This window comes from Peromyscus maniculatus, chromosome 20 (genome assembly GCF_049852395.1).
Source record: "Peromyscus maniculatus bairdii isolate BWxNUB_F1_BW_parent chromosome 20, HU_Pman_BW_mat_3.1, whole genome shotgun sequence".
NCBI classification, from domain to species: Eukaryota; Metazoa; Chordata; class Mammalia; order Rodentia; family Cricetidae; genus Peromyscus; species Peromyscus maniculatus.
Window position 1 is genome coordinate 45726228 of NC_134871.1, and position 24404 is coordinate 45750631.

The 24404-nt window shown below is 50.7% G+C and overlaps 1 protein-coding gene across 4 annotated transcripts; it reads left to right on the forward strand.

Annotated features, from left to right (window-relative positions):
• The first annotated feature begins 98 nt into the window (after nucleotides 1-98).
• Nucleotides 99-23310, forward strand: Hsf1 (heat shock transcription factor 1). 4 transcript variants are annotated; one of them, XM_006989349.4, is made up of 14 exons: nucleotides 99-231; nucleotides 18290-18398; nucleotides 18768-18904; nucleotides 19153-19277; nucleotides 19963-20038; nucleotides 20112-20173; nucleotides 20298-20394; nucleotides 20499-20635; nucleotides 20736-21005; nucleotides 21440-21526; nucleotides 22284-22389; nucleotides 22467-22532; nucleotides 22605-22674; nucleotides 22753-23310. In XM_006989349.4, the coding sequence occupies exons 1-14, from the start codon at nucleotides 115-117 to the stop codon at nucleotides 22956-22958; spliced, it is 1665 nt and encodes a 554-aa protein (XP_006989411.1). In that variant the 5' UTR covers nucleotides 99-114; the 3' UTR covers nucleotides 22959-23310. The 4 variants fall into 4 exon arrangements, with proteins under 4 accessions (XP_006989411.1, XP_015863185.1, XP_006989412.1 ...); XM_016007699.3 differs by lacking the exon at nucleotides 22467-22532; XM_006989350.4 differs by lacking the exon at nucleotides 21440-21526.
• The last annotated feature ends 1094 nt before the right edge of the window (nucleotides 23311-24404 follow it).

Here is a 24404-nt window from a genome sequence, read left to right on the forward strand (position 1 = left end):
TGTGCGCAGGGGACGGCCGAGCGGCCCGGACGGCAGGGACAGCGGCGACATTAGCTCATCCCCCCCAGCCACTCTTCTAGAACGCCATCCCAGCCTCCGCCAGCTTCGTCCGAGATGGATCTGGCTGTGGGCCCCGGTGCAGCGGGGCCCAGCAACGTCCCGGCCTTCCTAACCAAGCTGTGGACCCTCGTGAGCGACCCGGACACCGACGCGCTCATCTGCTGGAGCCCGGTAGGAGTTGGCATGGGCCGGAGCGGCCTTCAAGGGAGAGGGTCCTGTTCCGGGAGGGGACCTGCTTAGGAGGAGCGGCCTGCGGTCGGGTGGCCGGGCTTGCCCGGGTCCGGGCATCCTGGAGGGAGCCGCTGTCTGGGGAGGAAGCGAGCCCCGCCCCCAGAGCCACTCGGCGGAGAGTAGGCCGGGAACCCGAGTCCTAAGTTTCCCTGGGACGGTGATGTCGGGGCTTCCCATTCAGGTTCTTTGGCTCACAGCTTCGCAGAGTCTGTCTGCCTTCCTGCTTGTAGGCAACCATTCAGAATGAGTGGAGGGCCTGGCGAATGCATAGAAGAAGAGCGAGAGTAGGAGGATGTGAAAGCCCAAGCTCATCCATGATCTAGTCCTCAGACGCCAGAGCAGTTTTGCCCGGCCCTAGTAGGGCCGCGTCGAGCCCTGTTCTGTTGCCTAGCAGCGGGCTGTGTACACCACAGACCCTGGCTGGACCAGCAGCTCTGGCTTACAGAGGTGGTTCCGCGTTGTGTTAAGTCGGAAAGTAGAATCCGCTGTTCCCATCTCGACGGTGAGGGCCAGAGCGCAGAGCTAACAGATGATGGCCTGAAGACAGGCCATCCTGATCCAGAGGGAGGGAGCCTTTGGGCGGAGAGAGACAGCTAGGTGCCACCTAACCGATCTCCTGCCACCCAGATTTGGCGGCCCCCTCAGGCTCTGCTGAGCACCCCCTCCGGCACACCAGTCTCTTAAGCTGGCAAGGACGGAGAAAAGCCTGGGTGGAAGGTTAGAGGCCAGGGCTTCTGCCTCCCAGTTGCCTGTTTGTTTAAGCTCCACTCTGCCTAAAAAGTGCTTGGGAATAAAGAGAAGACTAGAAACCACTGAGCTTCACTTTTCACTAGAAAGTCTTTATGATTACCCTACTGGCTTTCTGTGGGTCTTTCTCTCACCCTAGTCCTAGAAGGGAGCAACATGTTTTCCTGAAAGCCATCTTCAGTTCGCCACCTCCCGTAGACCTCATACTTCTGCGCAGAGAAAATGATCCCACATTTCTATCTTTCCACCTCTGCTTTGTGTGACTGAAAGGAAGCTTTCTTACCTAGGTCCAGTAGGGTTACCAAATATTCTCCGGAATAGTCTAAGCTTAATCCTATTAGGAAGATCCATCCTGTCTGGTAATCTTCCTGCTGTTTCTGCTTATAGATTGGTACAAAAGTGGGTGAAGTGCCAGTGAACATTCTTCTAGGACAGGATGTTCTGATGGGGGCCTCTCAGTGTGAAGATGGATCTGATCTGCCCTGTGACCTCCCTCCAGCCACAGCTGCACATCACCTGTGAGCCTTGTTGGCATGTTGGGAGGGATGGGCAAGTAGTCTGAACAAAGCAGCAATGGCCTCTAGCTGGCGTGAGACATGGCAGCGGGAGCTGGCATGATCATAGGTACAGCAGCCAAGCTCTAGCAGAGAAGTGGAGGAAGAGCACCTTTGTCTGGTCCAGACAAGAACAGCAGAGCTTCTTGGATCTGGTCTCTGGCCCACAGATAGGAAACGATGCCCCTGCCCCATGTCCTGTGAGGGCACTTACACTGGCTTGGTAGCCTCTTAACAAGCATCCCCTGCAGGCCCAATGCTCTGGAGGCTTTGGGTCCACACTCTTATTCTGCGTGGCTTCCAGATGTAAATTTTCTCACCATTCTCAGACACGTCCTCCTCCTGGAGGGGACAGGGAGGCTGGATACCTGGGAAAGCCCGTCTAGCCCCCAGAGTCCTTTACTGAGCCTTGCTAGGTCTGGCTTCCCATCCCTACCACTTGGAGACAGAGTAGGTCACTCACTACCTTTCCCTAGCTCTGTGCTGTTGGATTCCCCATCTCTGGCCCTCACTCAGTCACTACAGGTGCTTCCCCAGAACAGGGACCTCAAGAGATCAGGGGTTTCCCCAGACAGATCCCAGAGGACATCACAGCCTTGGGGAAGTTCAGGATCCCAGTAAGATCCATACAAGCATGTGAACATGGACGTGAGTGGTCCTTCCCCAAAAGGCGTCTCTTTACCTTGTACCAAAGGCACCTCCAGATTGAGTGCCCAGAGATGCAAAAAGTAGGGTGGAATCCTTGGTAAACAGTAACTCTGTAAACAGAAGTCATCTTTCAGCCCTGATTTTTTCTCCTTTGTGCTGTGGTTCCTCTGTCCCCTAAGTGAGACTGTTGCTAGGATTGTTGGCTGGGCCACCTCGATGCATTCTGAAATGGAGGGACCCAGCCTAAATTTAAAAAAAAAAAAAAAATTACATCTTGAAAATTTAAAAATATCAGTGAGAGAATTGAAAAGATACTTAAGTTTATGGAAATCTTTTGTTATGAATGGAAGAAATAATATTGGTAACTTGTCAACATTTTCCAAATTGATGTATAAACCCAATATGAAATTAATAGATGTTTTCCCTTGCAAATTGAGAAAGTGATTCAAGAACCTAATATGGAACTGTGAAAACCAAGAATAGCAACACATATCAAGCAAATAAAAACAAAGTTAAATTGGGGGTGGGGGTGGGCTCAGAACCTATATCCAGCTTGATCCCAATTTTATAAGATCATTCTGTCCAATCCTTTTGAGAAATGTTGCAGAAAAACATGAGAAATTAGTTTGTCTAGCTCAAGAGGGTACAGGTGGTGGTGGTGGTGATTTGGTTTGTTTAGTTTTCCTCTAGTTCTCAGAAGATGAGAGTGTGTGTGTGTGTGTGTGTGTGTGTGTGTGTGTGTGTGTGTGTATACACACGCTCGTGCGCGCATTCCCGCTCCAGCACACAGGTGCCAAGGCCAGAGAAGGACATCTGATGTCTTCTCTAACATTCTCTGCCCTGTTCCCTTAAGACAGCGTCTCTCACTGAACCTGGAGCTTGCCTGTTGTCAGCTAGGCTGGCCGGTCAGCAAGCCTCAACAGTCCTCCTCTTTCTACTCCACCCAGTGCAGGGCTCACAGGCTCACCCAGCCGCACCCAGCTTTGCATGGGTGCTGGGAAATCCAAACCCGGACGCCCATGCTTGTGCAGCCAACTCTCTTTCCCACTTAGCCATCTCCTCAGCTCCTGAACAGGTTTTTAACCTTCTCACCAGCCCAAGAGTCCTACTAGATCTAAAAGAATCTAGTCCAGGCCCCACGTGCCATGTAGGTTGACTGTAGTATACCAGCCCCAGGAGCTGCTTACGGAGCTTGAGAATTGGGGAGAGGGCCACATGATTTGTGCCAAGCAAGTGGTAGGGCTGGTGGAGAATGAGCCGGGGGAAACAGGCTTTAGGACTAGGTCCAGACTTCCGGGAGGCACTCAGGTACAAAAATATAATGATATCTCTCTCTCTCTCTCTGCCTCTGTCTCTCTGTCTCCCCCCTTATTAGTTTTTCAAGACAGGGTTTCTTTGTGTATCCCTGACTGTCCGGGAACTAGCTCTGTAGTCCAGGCTGGCCTCAAACTCACAGGGATCCGCCTTCCTCTGCCTCCCAAGTACTGTGATTAAAGACATGCACCACCACCGCCTGGCTGAAGTCTCATTTTAAATAAAACACCCCCTGCCTTTTGGTAGCTTTAACAATGAAGATCTTAAATTTTGTTGCTAGGTGCCTCTCTGGTCTCACTCTAATCCCAGCCTAATGATGTGGTTCTCTTCTCTTTGAGAACAGGAATGACTGTGGGTTGAGCCTCTGGAGGACCCCATAATTGAAGAAACTAGAACCATTGAGCAAGGGCTCTTGAATACCTTTGCTCAAACAGCCACTGTGGAGGAGCTGGGTCCCAGGATGGGCTGCTGCAGAGTAGTCTATGCACTAATGCAGGGACAGAGCACCCATCTACCTCAGTAGTCTTCATGGGGTCACATGAAGCAATTTAAAGCAGAGTCCTTGGCCGTGGTTGATACTCAGAACTCCTAGGACAGGCAGGCCACTCCTGCTCCCTAAGCTCTGACAGCCAGGTGAGTTCATTCTCAGACAGACAGCAGGAACGAACAGGCCCAGAGGCCCCGCCTTAGAGACCTGGCTGCAAACCGAAATGTCAGCGGTCATGGGTACCAGCGGCAGGTTATGATGTGTGCTGCAGGCACACTCTGGTGGCTCCAGTGATAACTGTCAAGCAGTATGTGGCATAGCAGTTTTCATCCAGCACTTCTGTCATAGATGTATTCATTCTGGTGGATCCACAGCTGTACAAGTAGGTGGCAAATTTCCGTTTATACATAGAAAACAGAGGCAAAAGGCTTGATGTAGAGCTCAGAAAAACACACCAAAGAACTCTAAACTCATAATTGCCCAGCTATTGCTCACTACCTGTCTTTGTCAGACACCATGTAGTGTGTGTGTGTGTGTGTGTGTGTGTGTGTGTGTGTGTGTGTGTGTGTGTGTGACTTCAGAGTCTCATGTCAGGTATCTTTTCGGGAGGTGGGGTGCATTGGAGACAGGGTTTCTCTGTGTGACAGCCCTGGCTGTCCAGATACTCACTCTGTAGACCAGGCTGGCCTTAAACTTGCAGAGATCTGCCTGTGTCTGCTTCCCAAGTGTTGGAATTAAAGCCATGCGCCACCATCACCACCACCTGGCTCATGTCAGGTCTCTTCTGTAGTCACTCTCCACTTTGGGTTTTTGTCTTTTTGTTTTTAATATATATATTTTATTTTATCTATATTTGTGTTTTGCCTGAATGTATTTCTGTGTACCATGTGTGAATCTAGTTCCTGCAGAGGCCAGAAGAAGGTGTCAGATTCTCTGGAACTTGTGAGCTGCCGTGTAGGTACTAGCAATCAAGGCCAGGTCCTCTAGAAGAGGAGCCAGTGCCCCTAACTACTCAGTCTTCTCTCCATCCCCTCCACCTTGTTCTCTGAGGCAAGGTTTTTCACTTGCCTAAAGCTCACTCATTGAGACAGTCTGACTAGCCAGGAGCTCCAGGGATCCTCCTGCCTCTGACTCTTCAGTGCTAGGAGTATGTGTGCTCACATTTATGTGCGTGCTAGTTCTTTTTCTGATTTGTGTTTTTTGAAACAGGGTCCCTCTGTGTAGCCCTGGCAGTCCTGGAACTTACTATGTAGACCAGGCTGGCCTCTTGCCTCTGCCTCCTGAGTGCTGGGATTAAAGATTTGTACTACACCCGCCCGTCCCTTTTTTTCCCCAAGTTATTGCTGGGCATGGTTGGTGCATGCCTTTAATCCCAGCACTCAGGAGGATCTCTGAGTTCAAGGCCAGCCTGTCTATAAAATGAATTCCAGGATAGCCAGGGCTACCAGAAAGAAACCACTACCCTCCTCCAAAAAAAAGTTATTTTATGTGTATGGGTATTTTGCCATCATGCTTTAACTATGGAGGCCAAAAGCGGTCAAAAGGTCTTATGGAACTGGAATTGCGCTGATTATTAGCCACCAAGTGTATCTGGGGACAGAAGTTGGGTCTTCTTCAAGATCAACAAGTGTTCTTGACTGCTGACCCATCTCTCCAGCACCTGGAGGCTGGAGTTAGGAAATGTAAGTGCTTGTACAGCGAGGACTTTACTGAGCCATCAGTCCAATATTTGTGTGTGTGTGTGTGTGTGTGTGTGTGTGTGTGTGTGTGTGCGCGCGCGCGCACGTGCATGAGCGCGCTTTAGGGAATCCGTTCTCTTCCACCACCATGTAGGTTTCAAGGATCAAACTCAGCTCTTCAGGCTTGGTGACAAGTGCCTTTACCTGCTGGGCCATCTCACCAGCCATATTTTTACTTTTTTAAAGCGGGGTCTTACTAAATTGAGCCGACTGACCCTGAACTTGTAATCCTTCTGTCTCAGTCTCTCAAGTAGCTAGGATGACAGACCTGCACCTCCGGTCTTCACTGCTCACTTGCTTTCTCAGTTGGACTCCCGGCCATGTTTGCTGTGACCAGCACTGCTGACTCATAGTCAGAATGTTATTTTGGGTTTGTGCCTGAGGGTCCCTCCTTACCTCTCTACAGAGAAAGGAAACAGCAGAGATCTGTAAACTGATAGGCTCTGTGCTGTGACCTGTATTTCTTCCTGTCTGGGAGGGAAAGGAGGTAGAGAGGATGGAGAGATCCAGGGTCCAGAGGCCACCACAGGCCTCCTTAGCTACCCCCTGTTCTAGCAGGCCTGCCAGAAACTAGTCCTTCTCTGATGGGCCAGGAAAGTGGATCTGGCCTGGGGGTAGATCATTTGGGAAAGAATAGGTACGTATACAGGGAAAGCCAGGGCTTAAGGGCTGTGGATATGCCGCTCCAGAGGGAAGGGATAGCTATTTGGATCACAGTGGCTAGGCTCGGGCCTGCCTCTGGCTTAAGGATCTCTTCGGGTTCTAGCAGGAGGAGGAAGCTAGCTAGCCTCACAGGCTGTGAGAGAAGAGGCGCTCGGCCCCCCAATGGCTCTTGATGCCTAGGAATACTGCCAGGCTCCTGATTCCAGCCTTCTCGGCCCTTGGTGAGCACAGTCTGCTAACCCATATGTGTTTAGTGCATGGAGGTTGGAGTTGCTAGTGGTGGGCAGGAGAAGGAATGTGCTGGTTCTGACGCTTGGCATTGCAGACATAAACTAAAACCAGCCTCAGCACAAAGCAGAGAACTATTAAGAACTTGAGATGAACCCACAGAGAAGGACAATACTAAGACTGGAGAAGTACTAAGAGCTGAGCTAACCTGTACTTTCTGTCCATCTCATTCGCTAGCTTGGGTTCTCTGTCCCATGTCTTGACCATAGAGTTAAGCCACCCATTACTTTTCAGTTCTCTGGCTTCTGGGAACCAGAAAACGGCCAGGCAGCTAAGCTCAAGAGAAGGAACACACCTCTGGAGATACAGAGAAACTGAAATGGTGAGGACAGTGTCTGGGCCAGTAGGTGGCAAACCTCAGAGAACACCATGGCCATTAACCTTCTAGAACTTGGGACCCTTTGAGAAAATGTGTATAGTTTCAGACTTACTCGGTGTGAGATGTATACATACAGAATTTTGTGTGTATTTCAGGTTATTGTGTTGTGGAGAGTGAGGTCAGAGTGAAAAGACGACTTGCCCTTTATTGACAGCTCTGTTTCAGGTTACAGCCAGTGGTAGACCATCATTTCTGCCTTGTCACGCTCTATTAATTCCACTGGCAGATTTTCATTATGTACAAGTATAAGTTATGACACCCCTCTTTCTAAAATTGCTCGTGGTCAGCAAAGGAGGACCCCTACGCCACTAAGGTAGAAAGATGAAACATCGCTTTTATCACAACTTCACCAGCTGGCCCTGGAAAATCATAATAGCTATTGAGTGAAATCCATTGAACAGCACTCAGGCATTAGAAAGTAGATAAAAACTGAGGTGCACCCACATTCTGGGTGTTCTGTGGAAAGGGAGAAGAGCACAGAATACACAGACTATAAGGACACTAGAATCTGCCAGCTAGGATACCAGAGAGAACAGAGCTTCACCAAGAAAGAGCCCAGGGGTCTACAGGGTAGAACTTCCCTGCTCCTGCAGACAGGGAGCCTTTATGAAAGGAGGTAAGAACTCCTTCAAGAAAGAAAACTGGCTGGGCGATGGTGGCGCACGCCTTTAATCCCAGCACTCAGGAGGCAGAGGCAGGCAGAGCTCTGTGAGTTCAGGGTCAGCCTGGTCTACAGAGTGAGTTCTAGGACAGCTAGGACTGTTACACAGAGAAAATCTGTCTTGAAAAAAACAAAAGGAAAAAAATAAAAGAGAGGGGGATGGGCTGGAGAGATGGCTCAGAGGTTAAGAATACAGGCAACTCTTCCAGAGGACCTGAGTTCAATTCCCAGCAACCACATGGTGGCTCACAATCATCTATAATGAGATCTGGTGCCCTCTTCTGGCATACAGACAGGACACTGTGTACATAATAATAAATAACTTTTTCAAGAGAGGGAAAAAACTGTTGCTGAGGAACTTTAGGTTGCAGTTAGAGCTCACACAAGGCCACAGAGTAACTGAAATCTGACCAACCAGAATGGAGAAACCACCTTGAACAAACATGGAAGGTTCAGGCAAAGCGTGGACACGAGCTAGCTGAGCCCAGAGTAGAGCTACTCTAAGGCAAGGCTGAGAATGGGAGAGGAGGGCAGCAAGTGGTTAAAGGCACTCGCCTGGCCTGGTGACCCCAGAGCGTCCTCAGGACCTGTGTGGGGAAAGGAAAGAGCAGACGCCTTCAAGCTGTCCTCCCACTTCCAACACCGCCACCATAAACACACATAAGTAAACGGGTGCTTTTATTTTTACTTTTTAATGTGGGGGGGGGGGGGGGCTGGAGAAGTGGCTTAGCCAGTGAGGCCCGTGTGCCGGTCTTGCAGAGTACCTGCATGCTGTCTCACGACTGTCTGTTGTTCCAGAAGAGCTGAGGACCTCTCCTGGCCTCCATAGGAACTGCATGCAGGTGAAACGCCGTACTCATAAAATAAAAAGAAATAAATTTAAACAGAAAGAAAAGAACTCTAGGACCCACATAGAACATGCTGGGCACAGCAGAGAGCATGTATAGTCCCAACACTGGAACAGCTGAGACAGGAGGATCCCTGGAGCACACTGGCCAGTCTATCCAAATCACTGAGCGTTAAGCCAGTAAGAGACCTTGTCTCAAAACACAAGGTGGAAGGGCTAGAAAGATGACTCAGTGGTTAAGAGCACAGGCTGTTCTTCCAGAGGGCCTGGGTTTGATTTCCAGCCCCCACATGGTGTTCATAACCATCCATAACTCCGGTTCCAAGGGATCCAGCACCACCTCTGGCCTCTGCAGGCACCAGGCAGGCTCGTGGTCACAGAAATACATTCTGGTAAAACACCCATCCATACACATGAAGTAAAACTCTAAAAATAATATAAAGGGGCTAGAGAGAGAGCTTGGTGGTTAAGAGTACTTGTTGCTTTTGCAGAGGACCTGACTTCCATTCCCAGAACACATATCCATCTGTATGTAGTTCCAACTCCAGGGGATCCAGTGCTTTTTCTGACCTCTGCAGGAACCCAAGCACTCATGTGGTGCACATATATCCACTCAGGCACAACCCTCCTATACATAAAAAAAATTAAAATCATTAAAATTGAAGTGTGGGAAAAGAACAATCTACTCTCCTGGAAATTGCCTGCAGATCATAAAGACAGCTGCACACGAGGTAGAGGCAGGAGGATTAGAGGTTCAAGGTCATCCTTGGCTGTATAGCATGTTAGAAGCCAGCCTGGACTACACGAGTCTCTTGTTTATCCGAGGGGCGGGAAAGAAAGGGCTATTGCATGAAGAGCAATAGGTGAGGGTGACCAAGAGCTTACCAGAAACTGAAGCACAAATCAGAATATCTCCTCAAGTGGGAGTATGGTCCCATACGGAACTCCGATTATACCACATCAACATAAACAACAAGGACAATAACAAGCAAAAAGCACGGTACAAAACTTAACACCCACTTCTTGGTGAAAACTCAGCAAACTGGGAGTAGCAGGGACATTCCTCAGCATAGTAGACAGAAGCATGTCTATAAATACTGTGGCTGATTGTGTGTGCTTGATTGTGAAGTCTGGACGCTTTCCCAAGATTGGAAGAGAAGATAAGTTCTCTGCTTTGCCATTTCTGCCTAACACTGTATTGTATGTTCCTGTCCGTGCAGTATAGCAAATAAATATAAACCGTAATAAAAACACAAATTGGAAAGGAAGTAAGACTGCCTATTCAAGGATAGCAGGATAATTTACTTAGAAAATCCTAGAGTCTACAGAATGGTTTGTGAGATCACAAGACCCAGGGTCAAGACACAGAAGTGAATTACATTATCTGCATATGAACAATGAATTATTATTGAGCTGTGACAGGACTGGGGAGATGGCTCAGCAGTTAACGTGCTTCCTGGTCTCACGAAGTACACAAGTTCAGTTCCCAGTATCCATGTCAGGGCAGCTGACAACACCTGTAACTCCCAACTCCAGGGCATCCCACGCCCTCTTCTGACCTCTTTAGGTGTCTACACACACTCGTGATCTGTTTTGTTTGTTTTGTTTTTTGTCTTTTCGTTGAAATATTTTCAGTAGGATCAGAAAACACAAGTCCTTGGCAGCCACTGTGAGTTAGTAAGAGCTCCGGTCTCAGGTGGAGCTAGGATGCACTCTGAGTCTTAGGGGTGGCTGATAAATGCCACCCAGAGAGCACTTCCGTTCTAGTCCAGAGACGCTGGCTCGCAAGGCTCTGCTTCCTCTGAGGCTCTGGGAGGGCACCCTTCCTTGCTCTTCCCACCGGTGGTGGTTGCTGCTGATCTGTGGTTATTCCTTCATTTATAGCTGCATGACTCCAGTCTGTCTTTGTCATTACCTGGCACTCTCCCGGTGTGACTAACTTTATTTGCCTGTCTTCTTGTAAGAACATTAATCCATTCAAATTAGGGGTTCACTCTACTCCAATATGACCTCACATTGTCAGACTGCATGTGCAGCAACCCTGTTGACAAATACAGTTACATTCTGAGGTATGGGGGTTAGGGCTTAAATGCATCTCCTTTTTGTTTAATCCCTTATTCCTCTCTTGTCCCTCCTACTCCCTCTGGAACCCTTCTTCCCAGCATGTCCCTTTCCTTCTCTCATTTATTTTTCTATTATAACCCACTGAGTTCAGTTAGTTTTGCTTGCATGTGCATGGGTGTGAGCTCATGTATTGGATTGTGAGTAAGTTGCCATTGGCTGCGCCCCTAAAGGAAAATGGCTCCCCTCCTCCCCCAGCAGTCATTAACCACCGATGACTCCCGGCTTTGCTCTTGTGCTTCGGTGTTAGCAGTCTCGGTCGGTTGCAGGTCAGCACAGCTGCCATGAGCTCATCGTGCCGTGGCCCAGTCATGTCCAGAAGGCGGCTTGACAGCACGTCTCCCCATCCTCCAGCTCCCACATTTCTTCAGCTGTTTCTTCAGTGATGTGCCCTGAGCCTTGGGTGGGACAGGGTGCTTTAGATGTCCCCTTTAGGACTCAGCACTTTGGTTATAAGTCCATCTTAACTGCTGCCCACCGCAAAAAGAAGTTCCGTTAGCCAAGGTTGAGAACAGCGCCAATCTATGGGTATAAATATAAATATTTAGAAGGCAATTTGACAACATGTCCAGCTTGCAAGATTCAGTAGTAGATTCCCCCAGGAGCTCTAAAATCCCAAGCCATGGGCTTTTGACCAGGTTTACAGTCCCAGGCATAAATCCGTGGATGAGCCTCAGATTCAGAGGGTCGCTTACCCCTGTATATGCATGCCATTATTGTGCCATTGGACGAGTCTTGCTTAGCAAGTCAGTATTGGAGCATGTAGGGTCAACCACTGGTGATGTCCTCTTCCAGCAGCCTTCATAGCCCTCTGAGGCATGAAAGCTAGCCAGCAGGAAGAAGTTTCTAGATCGTTTCCAGCTTGATTTCTCTATGTCTTGTAAACAAAATATGTGGTCTCTTCAGCGTAGAGGTGTTTTGTTTGGTTTTGCTTTGTTGGTTTGTTGAGATGGGCTCTGACTGTAATTTCACAGACTCATTTGTCAGATGGAGAGCTGGCAAAGGTTTCCTCAATTCTGTAGGCTGCTGCCATACTTATTGACAGTTTTCTTTGCTGTATAGGACTCTTTCATGCCATGGAGTGCACTAGTCACTTATTAACCGTGTTTCCTGAGCCACTGGATTCCTCCCTCACCCAGGAAGTCCTTACCTTTGCCTTTCTATCCAGAAGGGCACTGCCTGGTTCTCCTCTGGCAGTTTCAGAGTTTATATATATAAACTATATATATATAGTTTTGTTTTTGTTTTTCGAGACAGGGTTTCTCTGTGTGGCCCTGGCTGTTCTGAAACTCACTCTGTAGACCAGGCTGACCTCAGACTCGGAGATCTGCCTGCCTCTGCCTCCTGAGTGCTGGGATTAAAGGTGTGTGCTACCACCTCTTGGCCCTGTAACTTTTTTTTTAATTTTTTTTCTTCTTTTCTTTTTATTTACTCTTTTCTCATGCAATACATCCCAACTGCAGCCCCCTCCCTCCACTGCTCCCAGACCCCCACTACCACCTCCCCTCTCCCCCAGGTCCACTGCTCCTCCAAAGAGCAGGCCTCCCAGTGATATCAACCAAAGATGGCATAACAGGATGTAATAAGATTAGACACAAACCCTCATATCAAGGGCAGACAAGACAACCAGTAGGAGGAGAAGGGTCCCAGGAGCAGGCAAAAGAGTCAGAGACACCCCTACGCCCACTGTTAGGAGTCCACAAAAGCCCTACGTTAAACAACCATAGCGTGTGTACAGAGGACCCAGCACCCCTCAACCCCTGTCACTCCTACAGTCCTTCCTCCCCCTCGTGCAAAGGGTTCCCCAAGCACTACCTGATGTTTGGGTGTGGGTCTCTGTATCTGCTCCCATCAGCTGCTGGAGAAAAGCCTCTCTGATGATAAAAGCTAGGCACCCATCTATGAGTACAGCAGAATATCATTAAGAATCATTTCATTGACTCTGTTTTGTTTTGGTCAGTCATGTTTGGCTCTACCCTAGGTCTGTGAACTGTTCAGCTTCTGGTTCCTGGCCATCCTAGCAGGATCCGGCATGTGCTCCCTCTTGGCACTTGGGCCTCGAGTTAGACTAATCACTGGTTGGCCACTCCCATATGCTTTGAGCTACTTCTTGCAGGCAGGATAGCTATGGGTCAAAGGTTTGTGGCTGGGTTGGTGTCCCAGTCCCACCACTGGGAGCCTTGCCTGTTGCAGGAGATGGCGGGTTCAGGCTCCTTAGCCTCCGTGACTAGGAGTCCTTTCTAGGGTCACCCTCATAGGTTCTAGGGAGTTCCACTGCTCTAGGTTTCCACATTGCCCCCTTAGTGCTCCCCTATTCCAGCCGTCTCTCCCTGTACTCAGTCCGTCCTCCCCTCCCTCTCCCATGCACACACACCCCCAGTCCACTCTCAAAGTCTATTCTGTTCCCCCTTGCCAGGGAGATCCAGGCCTCTCTGGGTCTGTAGATTGTAGTGGGATTATCCTTTATTTAACAGCTAATATCCACTTATAAGTGAGTACATATCACGTTTGTCTTTATCTTCTGCTTCTCTATTTGCTTTCATCTATTTTCAAAAGTTTTCTGCACTGAAATCTACTGTTGTGCTTACTAATTATCTTTTCATGGGGGTTTGAACCAGATCTCCCTTAGGACATTTCCCATTAGTAAGTCTGTGTTTAATGGCCCTTCCTTTGCTTCTTCAAACATTGGTTCCTTATTTCTTTGAGTGTATTTATCTATTCTTATTTTATGTGTATGAGTTTTACCTGTACATATGAAAATGCACTGCATGCATGTCTAGTGCCTGTGGAAGCCAGAAGAGGGTGCCAGGTCCCCTGGAACTGGAGATACAGACTGTTAAATTGGTTGTCTTGTCCTTCTTGGGCAGTTTCTGTTGCTCCTCCTTGTCCACCATGTGTGAGTCACACTTGACAGTTTCTGTAGGTCCCTAGTGCGCTGTGGGACTCAGTGGTGGCTGAGTCATTTTGCTTGCTTGTGACTTGGCCAGGCTTGTTCAGAAAGACGGCTTCTCCTTGATGACATTCACTGCCTCACGGTTGTCACCTCCCGAATGGAAGCACCAGCAATTACTGCCTGGCTTGCTGTTGTTTATACAATGCTCTGGGACACAGATTGTTGGGCACTCAGATCCAGTTAAATTGGTGACCCGTAGTGAGATTGTTGGGCTGCTTTTGCTTGTGGTATTTCAGTGGGTTCCCTGAGTGAGAGCAGATTTGAGTTGGTCTTCCATTTGTTCTAATCCCAAAGGACTCTTCTCAGCTTCCTTTTCCCATCTGGGCAGGGCAGGCTGGCCTGGAGCTCTGCTCCTTATTGTCAGCACTCTCTGGGGCTTGAGCTTCCCAGTGCGGTTTGACCTCAGGTGAGCTAGAGCCCTCATGGATCTCCTGTGGGCAAACACTCGGGACACATGGCTGGGCAGCAGCTACTGTACTTCCCAGCTCAACACTCTCACCGTGCATATTCTGGTCTTCTCTGGCCGAGACTAGTCCCTATCCGGAAGCACTGTGAGTGAGGTGTGGGGACTCTCCAAGCAGGATTGTGATTGCATGGACCGACAGTTGGGGAAGACACATCCTTCCAGGAGTATCCTTAAACCTCGACAGAACTGAGGAGAGGGGTCCCCACAACTTAGCCACAGCTTCCGGGGGCTGGGGGCAGCATCTGATACGGGGGCTTAGTGATAAGGAGAATAGACTAGTTCATGACACAGGTACTCACTGACCGAATGAGTTTTAGTGGTTTCATCGGTCATTCTTATTTGTTTGATGCCTGTGGAACAATTTCAGGCATTAAGTGATCTAAACAAGCTTTGTGTGTGTCACTGGAGAGGAGGCACTTGCCTAGAGCACCACACTCCTGGCCCAGAAGTGGGGCTTTCTCTTTCATCTTCAGGGATAGGAATTCCTGATTGACTGTCTCATCCTGCAGCGGATCCAAGGGTGATCCACCATCTCTGCTGATATGGCTGTGACTTAGCTGCTTACAAGGCCCTTCCGGGGTCTTGGGTTTGGGGGTTGGATTATAAAATGACCATGTATGGATCTCTTTTAGTTTTTCCTGTTTGAAGTTCATTTAGTGTCTTGGATATTACATCAAATTTGGTATGTTCTTGATTATTTTTCCTAAATATAGTCATTTGTCCAGTCTCATCTTCTGAGCCTCCCATTAAGCATTGTGGGTCTGATGATGCCTCACAGGTCTCTACAGCTCTGTTCACTTTGATTCACTCTGTCTAGTTTTTGTTCTGTTGCTTTGTAGAGACACCAGGACAACTTTTTTTATGTGCATTGGTGTTTGGCCTACATACATGTCTGTGTGAGATCCTCTGGAACTGGAGTTACAGACAGTTGTAAACTGCCATGTGAGTGCTGGGAATTGAACCTGGGTCCTCTAGAAGAGCAGCCAGTGTGCTATTAAGTGCTCAGCTACCTCTCCAGCCCCCACAGCAACTGTTATAAGAGAAAACATTTAATTGGAGACTTGCTTACAGTTTCAGAGGTTTATTCCATTATCATCAAGGCAGGAAACATGGTGGCACTCAAGGTATTGGAGTAATCAAAAGCTACATCCTGAAACTTCAAAGCCCACTTTCAGTAGAACATGTCTCCAACAAGGCCACACGCCCTAGTCCTTCTGTTCCTTTCCAAAAGTGCCACTCCCTAGTGACCAAGCATTCAAACCTATGAGCCCGTGGGCACATACTCACACCACCCCACTCTTCTGTCTCCGGGCTGTAACCTCAGTTGGCCTGTTGTCGCGCTTCTTCACTCAGTCTCCCTGTTCTCGGCTTCCTTGAGTGCCCAGGTGAAGTTGTTTGTTGGTTTGAGACAGGGTTTCTCTGTGTAGCCCTGGCAATCTTGGAAGTAGCTCTGTAGACCAGGCTGGCCTTGAACTCACAGAGATCCTCCTGCCTCTGCCTCCTGAGTGCTGGGATTAAAGGTGTGCGCTACCATCACCCAGCCCCCAGATGAATTTTTAGCTTGAGTTTGCTTTCTGATTCCAGAGTGTCAACTTGGTGTTTCTTTCTCATTTGTATTGTTTTACTGAGACCCTCCATTCAGTAGGACATCATCCTTATACCCTGGTCCTTTGTGTATGGTTCTTCTTCAGGTCTTTGGCCTTACTATTTTAAGTAAAATAGCTAAGTTAGGGGGCTGGAGAGATGGCTCAGAGGTTAAGAGAACTGCTTGTTCTCCCAAGGGTCCTGAGTTCAATTCCCAGTAGCCACATGGTGGCTCACAACCATCTGTAATGAGATCTGGTGCCCTCTTCTGGCTTGCAGGGATATGTGCAGACAGAACACTGCATACATAATAAATAAATAGATCTTTTAAAAAAAAAATAGCTAAGTTAGGATCCTTTTTTTTTTTTTTTTTTTTTTTTTCCTTTTTGGTTTTTCTAGACAGGGTTTCTCTGTGTAGTTTTGGTGCCTGTCCTGGATCTCACTCTTTAGACCAGACTGACTTCGAACTCACAGAGATCCGCCTGCTTCTGCCTGCCTCCCGAGTCCTATGATTAAAGGCATGGGCTACCAACTCCTGGCGGCTAAGTTAGAATCTTTATTCTCATGAGTCCAACATAGCAAGTATATTGGTTGCTTTTTCCCCCCTATTATAAGCTCTAGCTTTTCTTTTAATTTTAATTACATTATCTTTAAAAAAATACTAAAAGGGATTCATAACGGTCACGTCACAATCCAACTGTGAGCTCAAGACCAGGGAAGGATCTTACAAGCAGCAAAAACCTATCCCCAGCCACCTCACCAATCCCAACCAAAGCTTTCTGTTTGTTTAAATGCCTCATTGTTTTTCACTTTCATTGGTGATGGCTGCTGTGAAGGAGCACTCCCCTGCCTCTGTTACTTTGTCATTGTGCCTTGTTAGGTCTGGTCACTTTCCTGGACTAATCATGTCGTGTTTATGTTCTTGGCAGGCATTGCACTTTGTCCAGCTGACCTAATTCTGTAAATGGGGCTAAAATTTCCTTAAACAGCTGGAGCCAGTGAGTCTCCAGTCTTTCCTGGAGCCTCTGTGTGTATGTGTTGACCCCCATCTTTAACATGTAGCCTGGGAGTTAACAACTCCACTTTACATCCTGCTCCCCATTCCTGCCAGCGGGAGAGCTTATGGCCCTTGTAGGTCTTCCCTGAGCATGTACCAGCTGTAATGTGTGCAGAGCCTTTGGAGTCCCAGGAATATTTCGGAGTCCCTAGTGAGCCCTCATTCACTACCTTTTAAGGTTTTGGGGTAACCTGTATTAGACATTGTCTCAGCAGCCATTTAAAATCTTCCTCGACATGCTTCATGTTCCTGGACTGGGTCAGCCTCAGCTCCAGCAACACCAGCCTTTCTGTGAGAGTCCTTATGCCAGGCCCTTGAGCCAGCTCTTGCCCATCTCCCCACTGCCATTGTTCCCACTGGCTTCAGAGCTGAGGGCAAGAAGGGGGACTGGATGCATGGTATCCAGAGCCCACTGCTTTCCCTAAAAGCATGCTCCTTCCAACGCTTTCCCTGCCGCTTTGCGTTCTCGTCCTCCCGTGTCCACCTCCCCGTGCGTCTCTTCAGGCTTGCTGCACTCCTGCATTTGGGAAAGCAGCCCCAGTGCTAACCAGCAAACACCTTGGGCTCCTTTTGACTTACTCCACCTGCCTGCATTAAAGGTCCCCCACCTCAGGGAGGAGAACTGTTCCTGAGCTGATTTGTCTTGTGCATCCATGAGACTACTGTCCCCTCCCCACTGTGGGGCCTCCCCACTCCAGTATCTAATGCCTCTGAGTTGCCATGGCCCCTCCTAGACTGTGTTCAGGAGGGCACTAGCACAGAAGGGCAGCCATGCACTGTTCAACAATCTTTTCTTGCCAAGTGGTGGTGGCGGCGGCGGCGGCGCACGCCTTTAATCCCAGTACTGGGGAGGCAGAGGCGGGCAGATCTCTGTGAGTTCGAGGCCAGCCTGTCAACAGAGTTCCAGGACAGTCAGAGCTACACAGAGAAACCCTATCTTAAAAAAAAACAAAAGAAAAAAAGAATGAGGTGGTATATCTGAGCCATCTCCATCTTAGCTATTCTTTTGTTTGTTTGGTTTTTGTTTTTGGACACAGAGTTTCTCTGTGTAGCCTGGCTGTCCTAGAACTCGCTTTATAGATCGGGCTGGCCTTGAACTCACAGAGATCTGCTCGCCTCTGCCTCCCAAGTGCTGAGATTAAAGGCATGCACCATGCCCAGCCAGTCTTCACTGTTCTTAAGGAAAATTTGCTGATTAAAGCTAATTAGTCCCTAGAAATGACCAGAATGCTCTGGGTGATTTATGAGCCTAAACCTAGCAACTGAAAACTGCCAGGGAGTAGGACCCTGTCTTTAGCTACATGGTTCTCACTGTTCAGAGCTAGGCTCCGTGGTCTGGATGCCAGCCATGGAGTCCTAAGATTAGCTCACCTCCTGCTCCACTGTGGAGGAGAATGTGTGCTGCCCGCCACACATGGAGAGGCACTTCAGGCCACGGTGGAAATAGGTGGCAGCTGCTACATACCGCCTGCCCATGTGTCTCCTGACAGAGTGGGAACAGCTTCCACGTGTTTGACCAGGGCCAGTTTGCCAAGGAGGTGCTGCCCAAGTACTTCAAGCACAACAACATGGCCAGCTTCGTGCGGCAGCTCAACATGTGTAAGTGCCTCTTGTGGGATGGTATGCCTCCTTCCCTGGGGTAGGGAGAAGCAGGCCCCAACATATTGCTGAGAGATGGGGGCCTGGGTTGGCTAAGGAAGGTTCCTCAGGAGTGTGAGCCTGGATTTCCCAGGGAAGAGTATGAGACCCTACCCTAGGAGCTCCACTTCCATTGGCAAGAGGGGAAGCTGTGCAAAGACAAGGTCTTTCCAACCGTGGCTGACTTGCTGTGGTAAATGGACACCAGCCAGAATCTCACCCAGTTTTTTGGGAGGCCCCTGGCCTGCCCTAGGCCATGGCTAGGCTGTTGGAGGTCTGGGGTCTGGTCCCTGGCCCTCAAGCAGACCTGCCCCACCCCCATATGCACAGATGGCTTCCGAAAAGTAGTCCACATTGAGCAGGGTGGCCTGGTCAAGCCTGAGAGGGATGACACCGAGTTCCAGCATCCATGTTTCCTGCGTGGCCAGGAACAGCTCCTTGAGAACATCAAGAGGAAAGTGACCAGCGTGAGTCACCAGCCCTGAGTACAGCCCCTCCCCGTCCTCAGATCTCCCTGCAGACTGGGCTCGGAGCAGTGTCAAGGTGGTGCTGCTGGACTAGCCTGAGAGCAGAGCCTGTCCCTCTACTCATCTCTCTCCGACTCCCCTCACCCCAGTGTTTCCCAGGCCCTCCCCACTCCCTGGATGCCCAGGTGAAGCACAGGAGTCTACCACCCCCCAGAGCCCTTCAGACTCTTGTATGCCCCGATCCTTAGGTGTCCACTTTGAAGAGTGAGGACATAAAAATACGCCAGGACAGTGTCACCAGGCTGTTGACGGACGTGCAGCTGATGAAGGGGAAACAGGAGTGTATGGACTCCAAGCTCCTGGCCATGAAGCAGTAGGTCTCCAGGCTCAGGAGGGTGGCCGGGTTGCTTTGGGTTGCTCTCCTGCCCCACCCCGCAGACATTCAGGCTTCCCTCCCCCTTCCCAACCTGCCTGTCTTCCATTGTTTCTGTGGCAAAAACTGCTTGGCCTGTTCCTCTCCCAGAATAGGGTTGGGAACTCCCTGTTGCCCCCACTTCTCACTCCCCTGCTGGGTTCCACATTTTCAGGATTTGAGCTCACAGACCCTCCTTACATGTGCCTCCCTTACAATCAGGGCTGGCAGGAGCCAACCAGAACAGTCCTGGGGCCAGACCTCCCCGTTGTTCTCTATTCCCAGTGGCCCCTACTTCCCTTTATCACTCAGTCCAGGGCATCACAGTTCTCAGCTGCCTTTTACCCCCAAACTGAGGGTAATCAGCAGTTTAGGATCTTTCCCAAAGCCCTGTCCTGTGTGTCTAGCCAATACGTGACAAGTCCTGTGGCCCCTTTCAGCTAGGATCCCGAGGGGTACCCTCGGGCTCTGTCCACGCCCTCCTCCCCTGGCTGACCCTTGAATCCTCCCTAGAAGGATAGCACGGTTAGGGGGATCAGTGGTGCCATGAGCCCTCAGCTGGTCCAGCCCTGCCTCACTAGTCTGTCAACAGCCTGACTTTCTAGCTCTTCACATGTGGCCCAATTGACCCAGCAATGTGTTGCAGCGAGAACGAGGCCCTGTGGCGGGAGGTGGCCAGCCTGCGGCAGAAGCATGCCCAGCAGCAAAAAGTTGTCAACAAGGTGGGCAGGGCTGGTGGTAGGTGGGTCCCCTCCATAACTGGGCCAGGGTGACTGTATCCTCTCTGCCCCACAGCTCATTCAGTTCCTGATCTCACTGGTGCAGTCGAACCGGATCCTGGGGGTGAAGAGAAAGATGTGAGGCTCCGGGGATGCCTGCACTGTCCACTCTGGCCCTGCACCTTGGTGTCCTCTGCTTGCTGTGTGTCCTGGGCAGCAGCAGCACGGTCTGTGTAGGCAGTTAACCTGTCTCTCCCTGCAGCCCTCTGATGTTGAGTGACAGCGTCTCAGCACACTCTGGGCCCAAGTACGGTCGGCAGTACTCCCTGGAGCATGTCCATGGCCCTGGCCCGTACTCAGTAAGCATCAAGCTTCATGGGATTTCCAGTAAGTGTACAGTGGGTGCTGGTGGCCCAGGCTACCACAGGTATGTCTTGCATGTGGCCTTTGTCTCTAATTGCAGGCTCCATCTCCAGCCTACAGCAGCTCTAGCCTTTACACCTCTGATGCTGTCACCAGCTCTGGACCCATAATCTCCGATATCACTGAACTGGCTCCTACCAGCCCTTTGGCATCCCCAGGCAGGAGCATAGATGAGAGGTGGGGCCTCCTGTCCCCCTGGTGGGCCAGCCTTTATGGGCCCTGGGCAAAGTTGGAAGTGGGTGAAGCTAACATGTCTCCCGATGTCTAACATGTCCAGGCCGCTGTCCAGCAGCACCCTGGTCCGCGTCAAGGAAGAGCCTCCCAGCCCACCTCGGAGCCCTCGGGTACTGGAGGCAAGCCCTGGGCGCCCATCCTCCATGGATACACCTTTATCCCCAACTGCCTTCATTGACTCCATCCTCCGAGAGAGCGAGCCGACCCCTGCTGCCTCAAACACAGCCTCTGTGGACACAACCGGAGCCCATGCCCCTGCACCCCCAGCCCCCTCTATTCCTGAGAAGTGCCTCAGCGTAGCCTGCCTAGACAAGTGAGTGATGTGCTCATCCTGCCTCCCTGTAGCCTCTGAACCCCACAGCATGAGATTTCCTTAGGCTGGACACAGGATATCTAATTAGCAAGGCACAATCCCTGCAGTTTGCTGAGAGTGATGGGTTGGATCTGTTCCCCCCAGACCTCAGAGTGAGCTCAAAGCTGGGGAGGGAGACTAACCACATCACTAGAAATGGGATATACCCCTGCCTACTAGGCCACCCTCACTATTGGCATCACCCACTCTTGTGGAAGCCCCAGGATCTTTGGATCTGTCATTCTCCCTAGACCTGACACAAGAAATGATGAACCAGGGCCCAGCCTTGACCACCCCTCAGGCACATCCCAGAGGCTGAGCGAGCGAGGACGGTGGGCACAGATCCCCCCGTCCCCCGCCTGCAATGGGGGGGCTCTTGTCTTTGTATCTTGCAGTTTGGCTCGCGCTCCACAGATGTCTGGGGTTGCCCGCCTCTTCCCCTGCCCCTCCTCTTCCTTTCTGCATGGCCGAGTCCAGCCAGGGTTAGCGCTGCCCCCACTTGGGAGGGAGGAGGACTCCGCCAGGGCCCCTCCCACAGCCATGGACCAGTTCCCAACCTGGGCATAGCACTTGCCCTGCCTGGTGAAGAGCACCAGGGGATGGTCTCACAGGCTCTGCATCTCCACTGACTCCCCTTTACACAAGCCAGTAGCTGTGATAGGGACAAGTTTCCTGCCTGGCCCAGCCACCAATACAGGCTGCTATGATGAGCTTCCTGTCAGGGTAGGGTAGTCCCCATGGTGCTTGCAGAGCCCATTTCCCTGCCTTGCCCATGGCTTAGGTATGTCCTTGGCCTAAGACCTTCCGATCTAAGGGAGTACAGGTCTACCCATACCACGCACAGTCCTGTTTCCTCTCTCCCTCTTCCTGGTGCAGTGGCAAGGACTTTATTGAGCCAGAAATATCTGCCTGTCCTCCTGCCCATCCTAGAGCCAATGCCCCTTGTCCTTTTTCTCCACCACCCTCTTGTCCCAGCCCTAGTCACTACCAAAGCCTCCTAGGTTGTCCTGCCTGTGGGCCATGCTGTATCCCACCCTCAGCAGCCATGGAGGGCAGGCTTACGACTCCCCTTCCTGGCATCTTCCCAGAGATACACACACACTTTCCCCCAGCCCATGAAGGCTATGTAGATGGACCTTGCCTGGGGGGCTGCAACCAGAGGGGAGCCCTTCTCCAGCAGGAGTGCGGCTGGGTGGGAGCCTGGGGCACTAGTTCACCTGCCCACTTGCCCTGGGCCAGGAACGAGCTCAGTGATCACTTGGATGCCATGGACTCCAACCTGGACAACCTGCAGACCATGCTGACAAGCCACGGCTTCAGCGTGGACACCAGCGCCCTGCTGGACGTGAGTCTGGTCATCCCCACCCACCCTGACCCATCCTGCCCACAAGCCAGCCCTGACATCCCTCCCTCCTCCTGCAGCTGTTCAGCCCCTCGGTGACCATGCCCGACATGAGCCTGCCTGACCTGGACAGCAGCCTGGCCAGCGTGCGTAGGCGGGCAGGGTGGGGGGCAGAGGGGGCCGTCAACAACCCTCATTGTGTGTTCTCTGTCCCACAGATTCAGGATCTCCTCTCTCCCCAAGAGCCCCCCAAGCCTATTGAGGCAGAGAACAGTAACCCTGACTCAGGTGAGCTAAGCTTCTGTCCCTCTCCTAACCCTCACTTCCACCTTGCCCGACCCCACCGTCCTGACCCCTGCCCCACAGGGAAGCAGCTGGTGCACTACACGGCTCAGCCCCTGTTCCTGCTGGACCCTGACGCCGTGGACACGGGGAACAGCGAACTGCCTGTGCTCTTTGAGCTAGGGGAAAGCTCCTACTTCTCCGAGGGGGATGACTACACGGACGACCCCACGATCTCTCTTCTGACGGGCTCTGAACCCCCCAAAGCCAAAGACCCCACTGTCTCCTAGAGGTCCCAGGAGTTGTCAGGATGGCTTGTGGCTGGCTTCCCAACCTACCCCTAGGACATGGATGGTCCGGGGAGACAAGACAGCCGGGCAGTCCAGGGCCTCCTAGGTCAAGCCACCACAACCGTAGTGGAGCACAGACGGGGCGTGGGCCTGGACAGTGCCTCGGGTCAAGAGAAAGGCCCTGAGGGCTGGACACCTGCTGCCTTCACCCCAGCCCCAGGTCTGTTTTCTGTGTTGGAGCTGCTTCCCAGCCACACTTGGACTGACTCTGCAGGTTGTTCATAAAATTGTATTTTGGATTTTTACATGAGAGTCCCCTTTAACCCTTCACAAATAAATAAATATATATATATATACATATATATATTATACACATACACACACAGAGAGATGAACAATGATAAACAGACAGGTTCTACTGTAGCCTCCTGTGTTTCTTCCTGCCCTACGGGATGCAGAAGAAGGGGGTGTAGACAAGGAGCCCAGAACGCAAACGTGCCTCCTTGGGGAAACACAGATGCCTGTGATACCCCTAGGCCCACCTGATGCTGATGCCATATAACTAGTGCTGCTCACAGTTTAGGTTTTTTTGGGAAGGGGGTGGGGGGAGTTGTTCAAAACAGGGTTTCTCTGTGCAGTCCTGGAACTTCCGCACAGAGATCCACCTGGCTCTGCCTCCCAAGTGTTGGGATTAAAGGCGTGTGCCACCACCTGGCTCACAGCTTTTTCTGATGCATGTTGTCGTCAGTACCTCTCCCCAATCCTGAGATGGATCCATTCACATGTCTACATGGGCATGCTGGACCTATTGGCAGAGCCAGGTTCCCACGTCTATCAGGTACTGGACTGGTTCTGAACTTGCTGATGTCTCCTTGGAATGTGAAGACAGAGGTGGAAATGGCCTCACAGGTGGCCTGAGGCAGCTGAGATCACACTGCCTAGCATTAGACACCTACCTAACTGCAGGTTCAAGTCTGCAGCCTGGCAGTTGCTAAGCACTAACCTGTTAAGGCAAAGATGAGACCCTGGATTGCCAATGGGACTCTCCTGTGAAAGTCCTCTGTCCAATATGGCAGGTACCAGCACTCGGGAGTCAAGTATCCCTCTGTTTGGAGAGGAGTAGGCCAACCCAGTCAAGTCTGCCCCTGTGTAGCACAGCCTAGAGCCACTAGCCCAACTTGTTGAGAAGCCTGATCCCAGGGAGTTAAGAGAGATTAAAGGTACGGCGTATATAATTCCTGCACCCCAGGCAGTCAGTACACAAAGTCCTCTCCATGATTGCCCTGCCTCTAGAAATGTAGGTCTCGGTTCCTACCAGTGGCCCTGTGGGTCAGGGTGCTTGCCTGGAGTCCGTCATCAACACAAGGAAACCCTGAACCCTGCATGTCATCTCTTAAACCAGACTCCTCACAAGGGTTCTAGACAGTACAGCCAGCCTGCCACAGG

Coding starts and splice junctions, on each gene's coding strand:
- Hsf1 (XM_006989349.4), top strand. CDS start 115: ATGGATCTGGCTGTGGGCCCCGGTGCAGCGGGGCCCAGCAACGTCCCG. Junction 20,636..20,735: donor GGCAGGAGCATAGATGAGAG/GTGGGGCCTCCT, acceptor TAACATGTCCAG/GCCGCTGTCCAGCAGCACCC. Junction 21,006..21,439: donor AGCGTAGCCTGCCTAGACAA/GTGAGTGATGTG, acceptor TGTATCTTGCAG/TTTGGCTCGCGCTCCACAGA.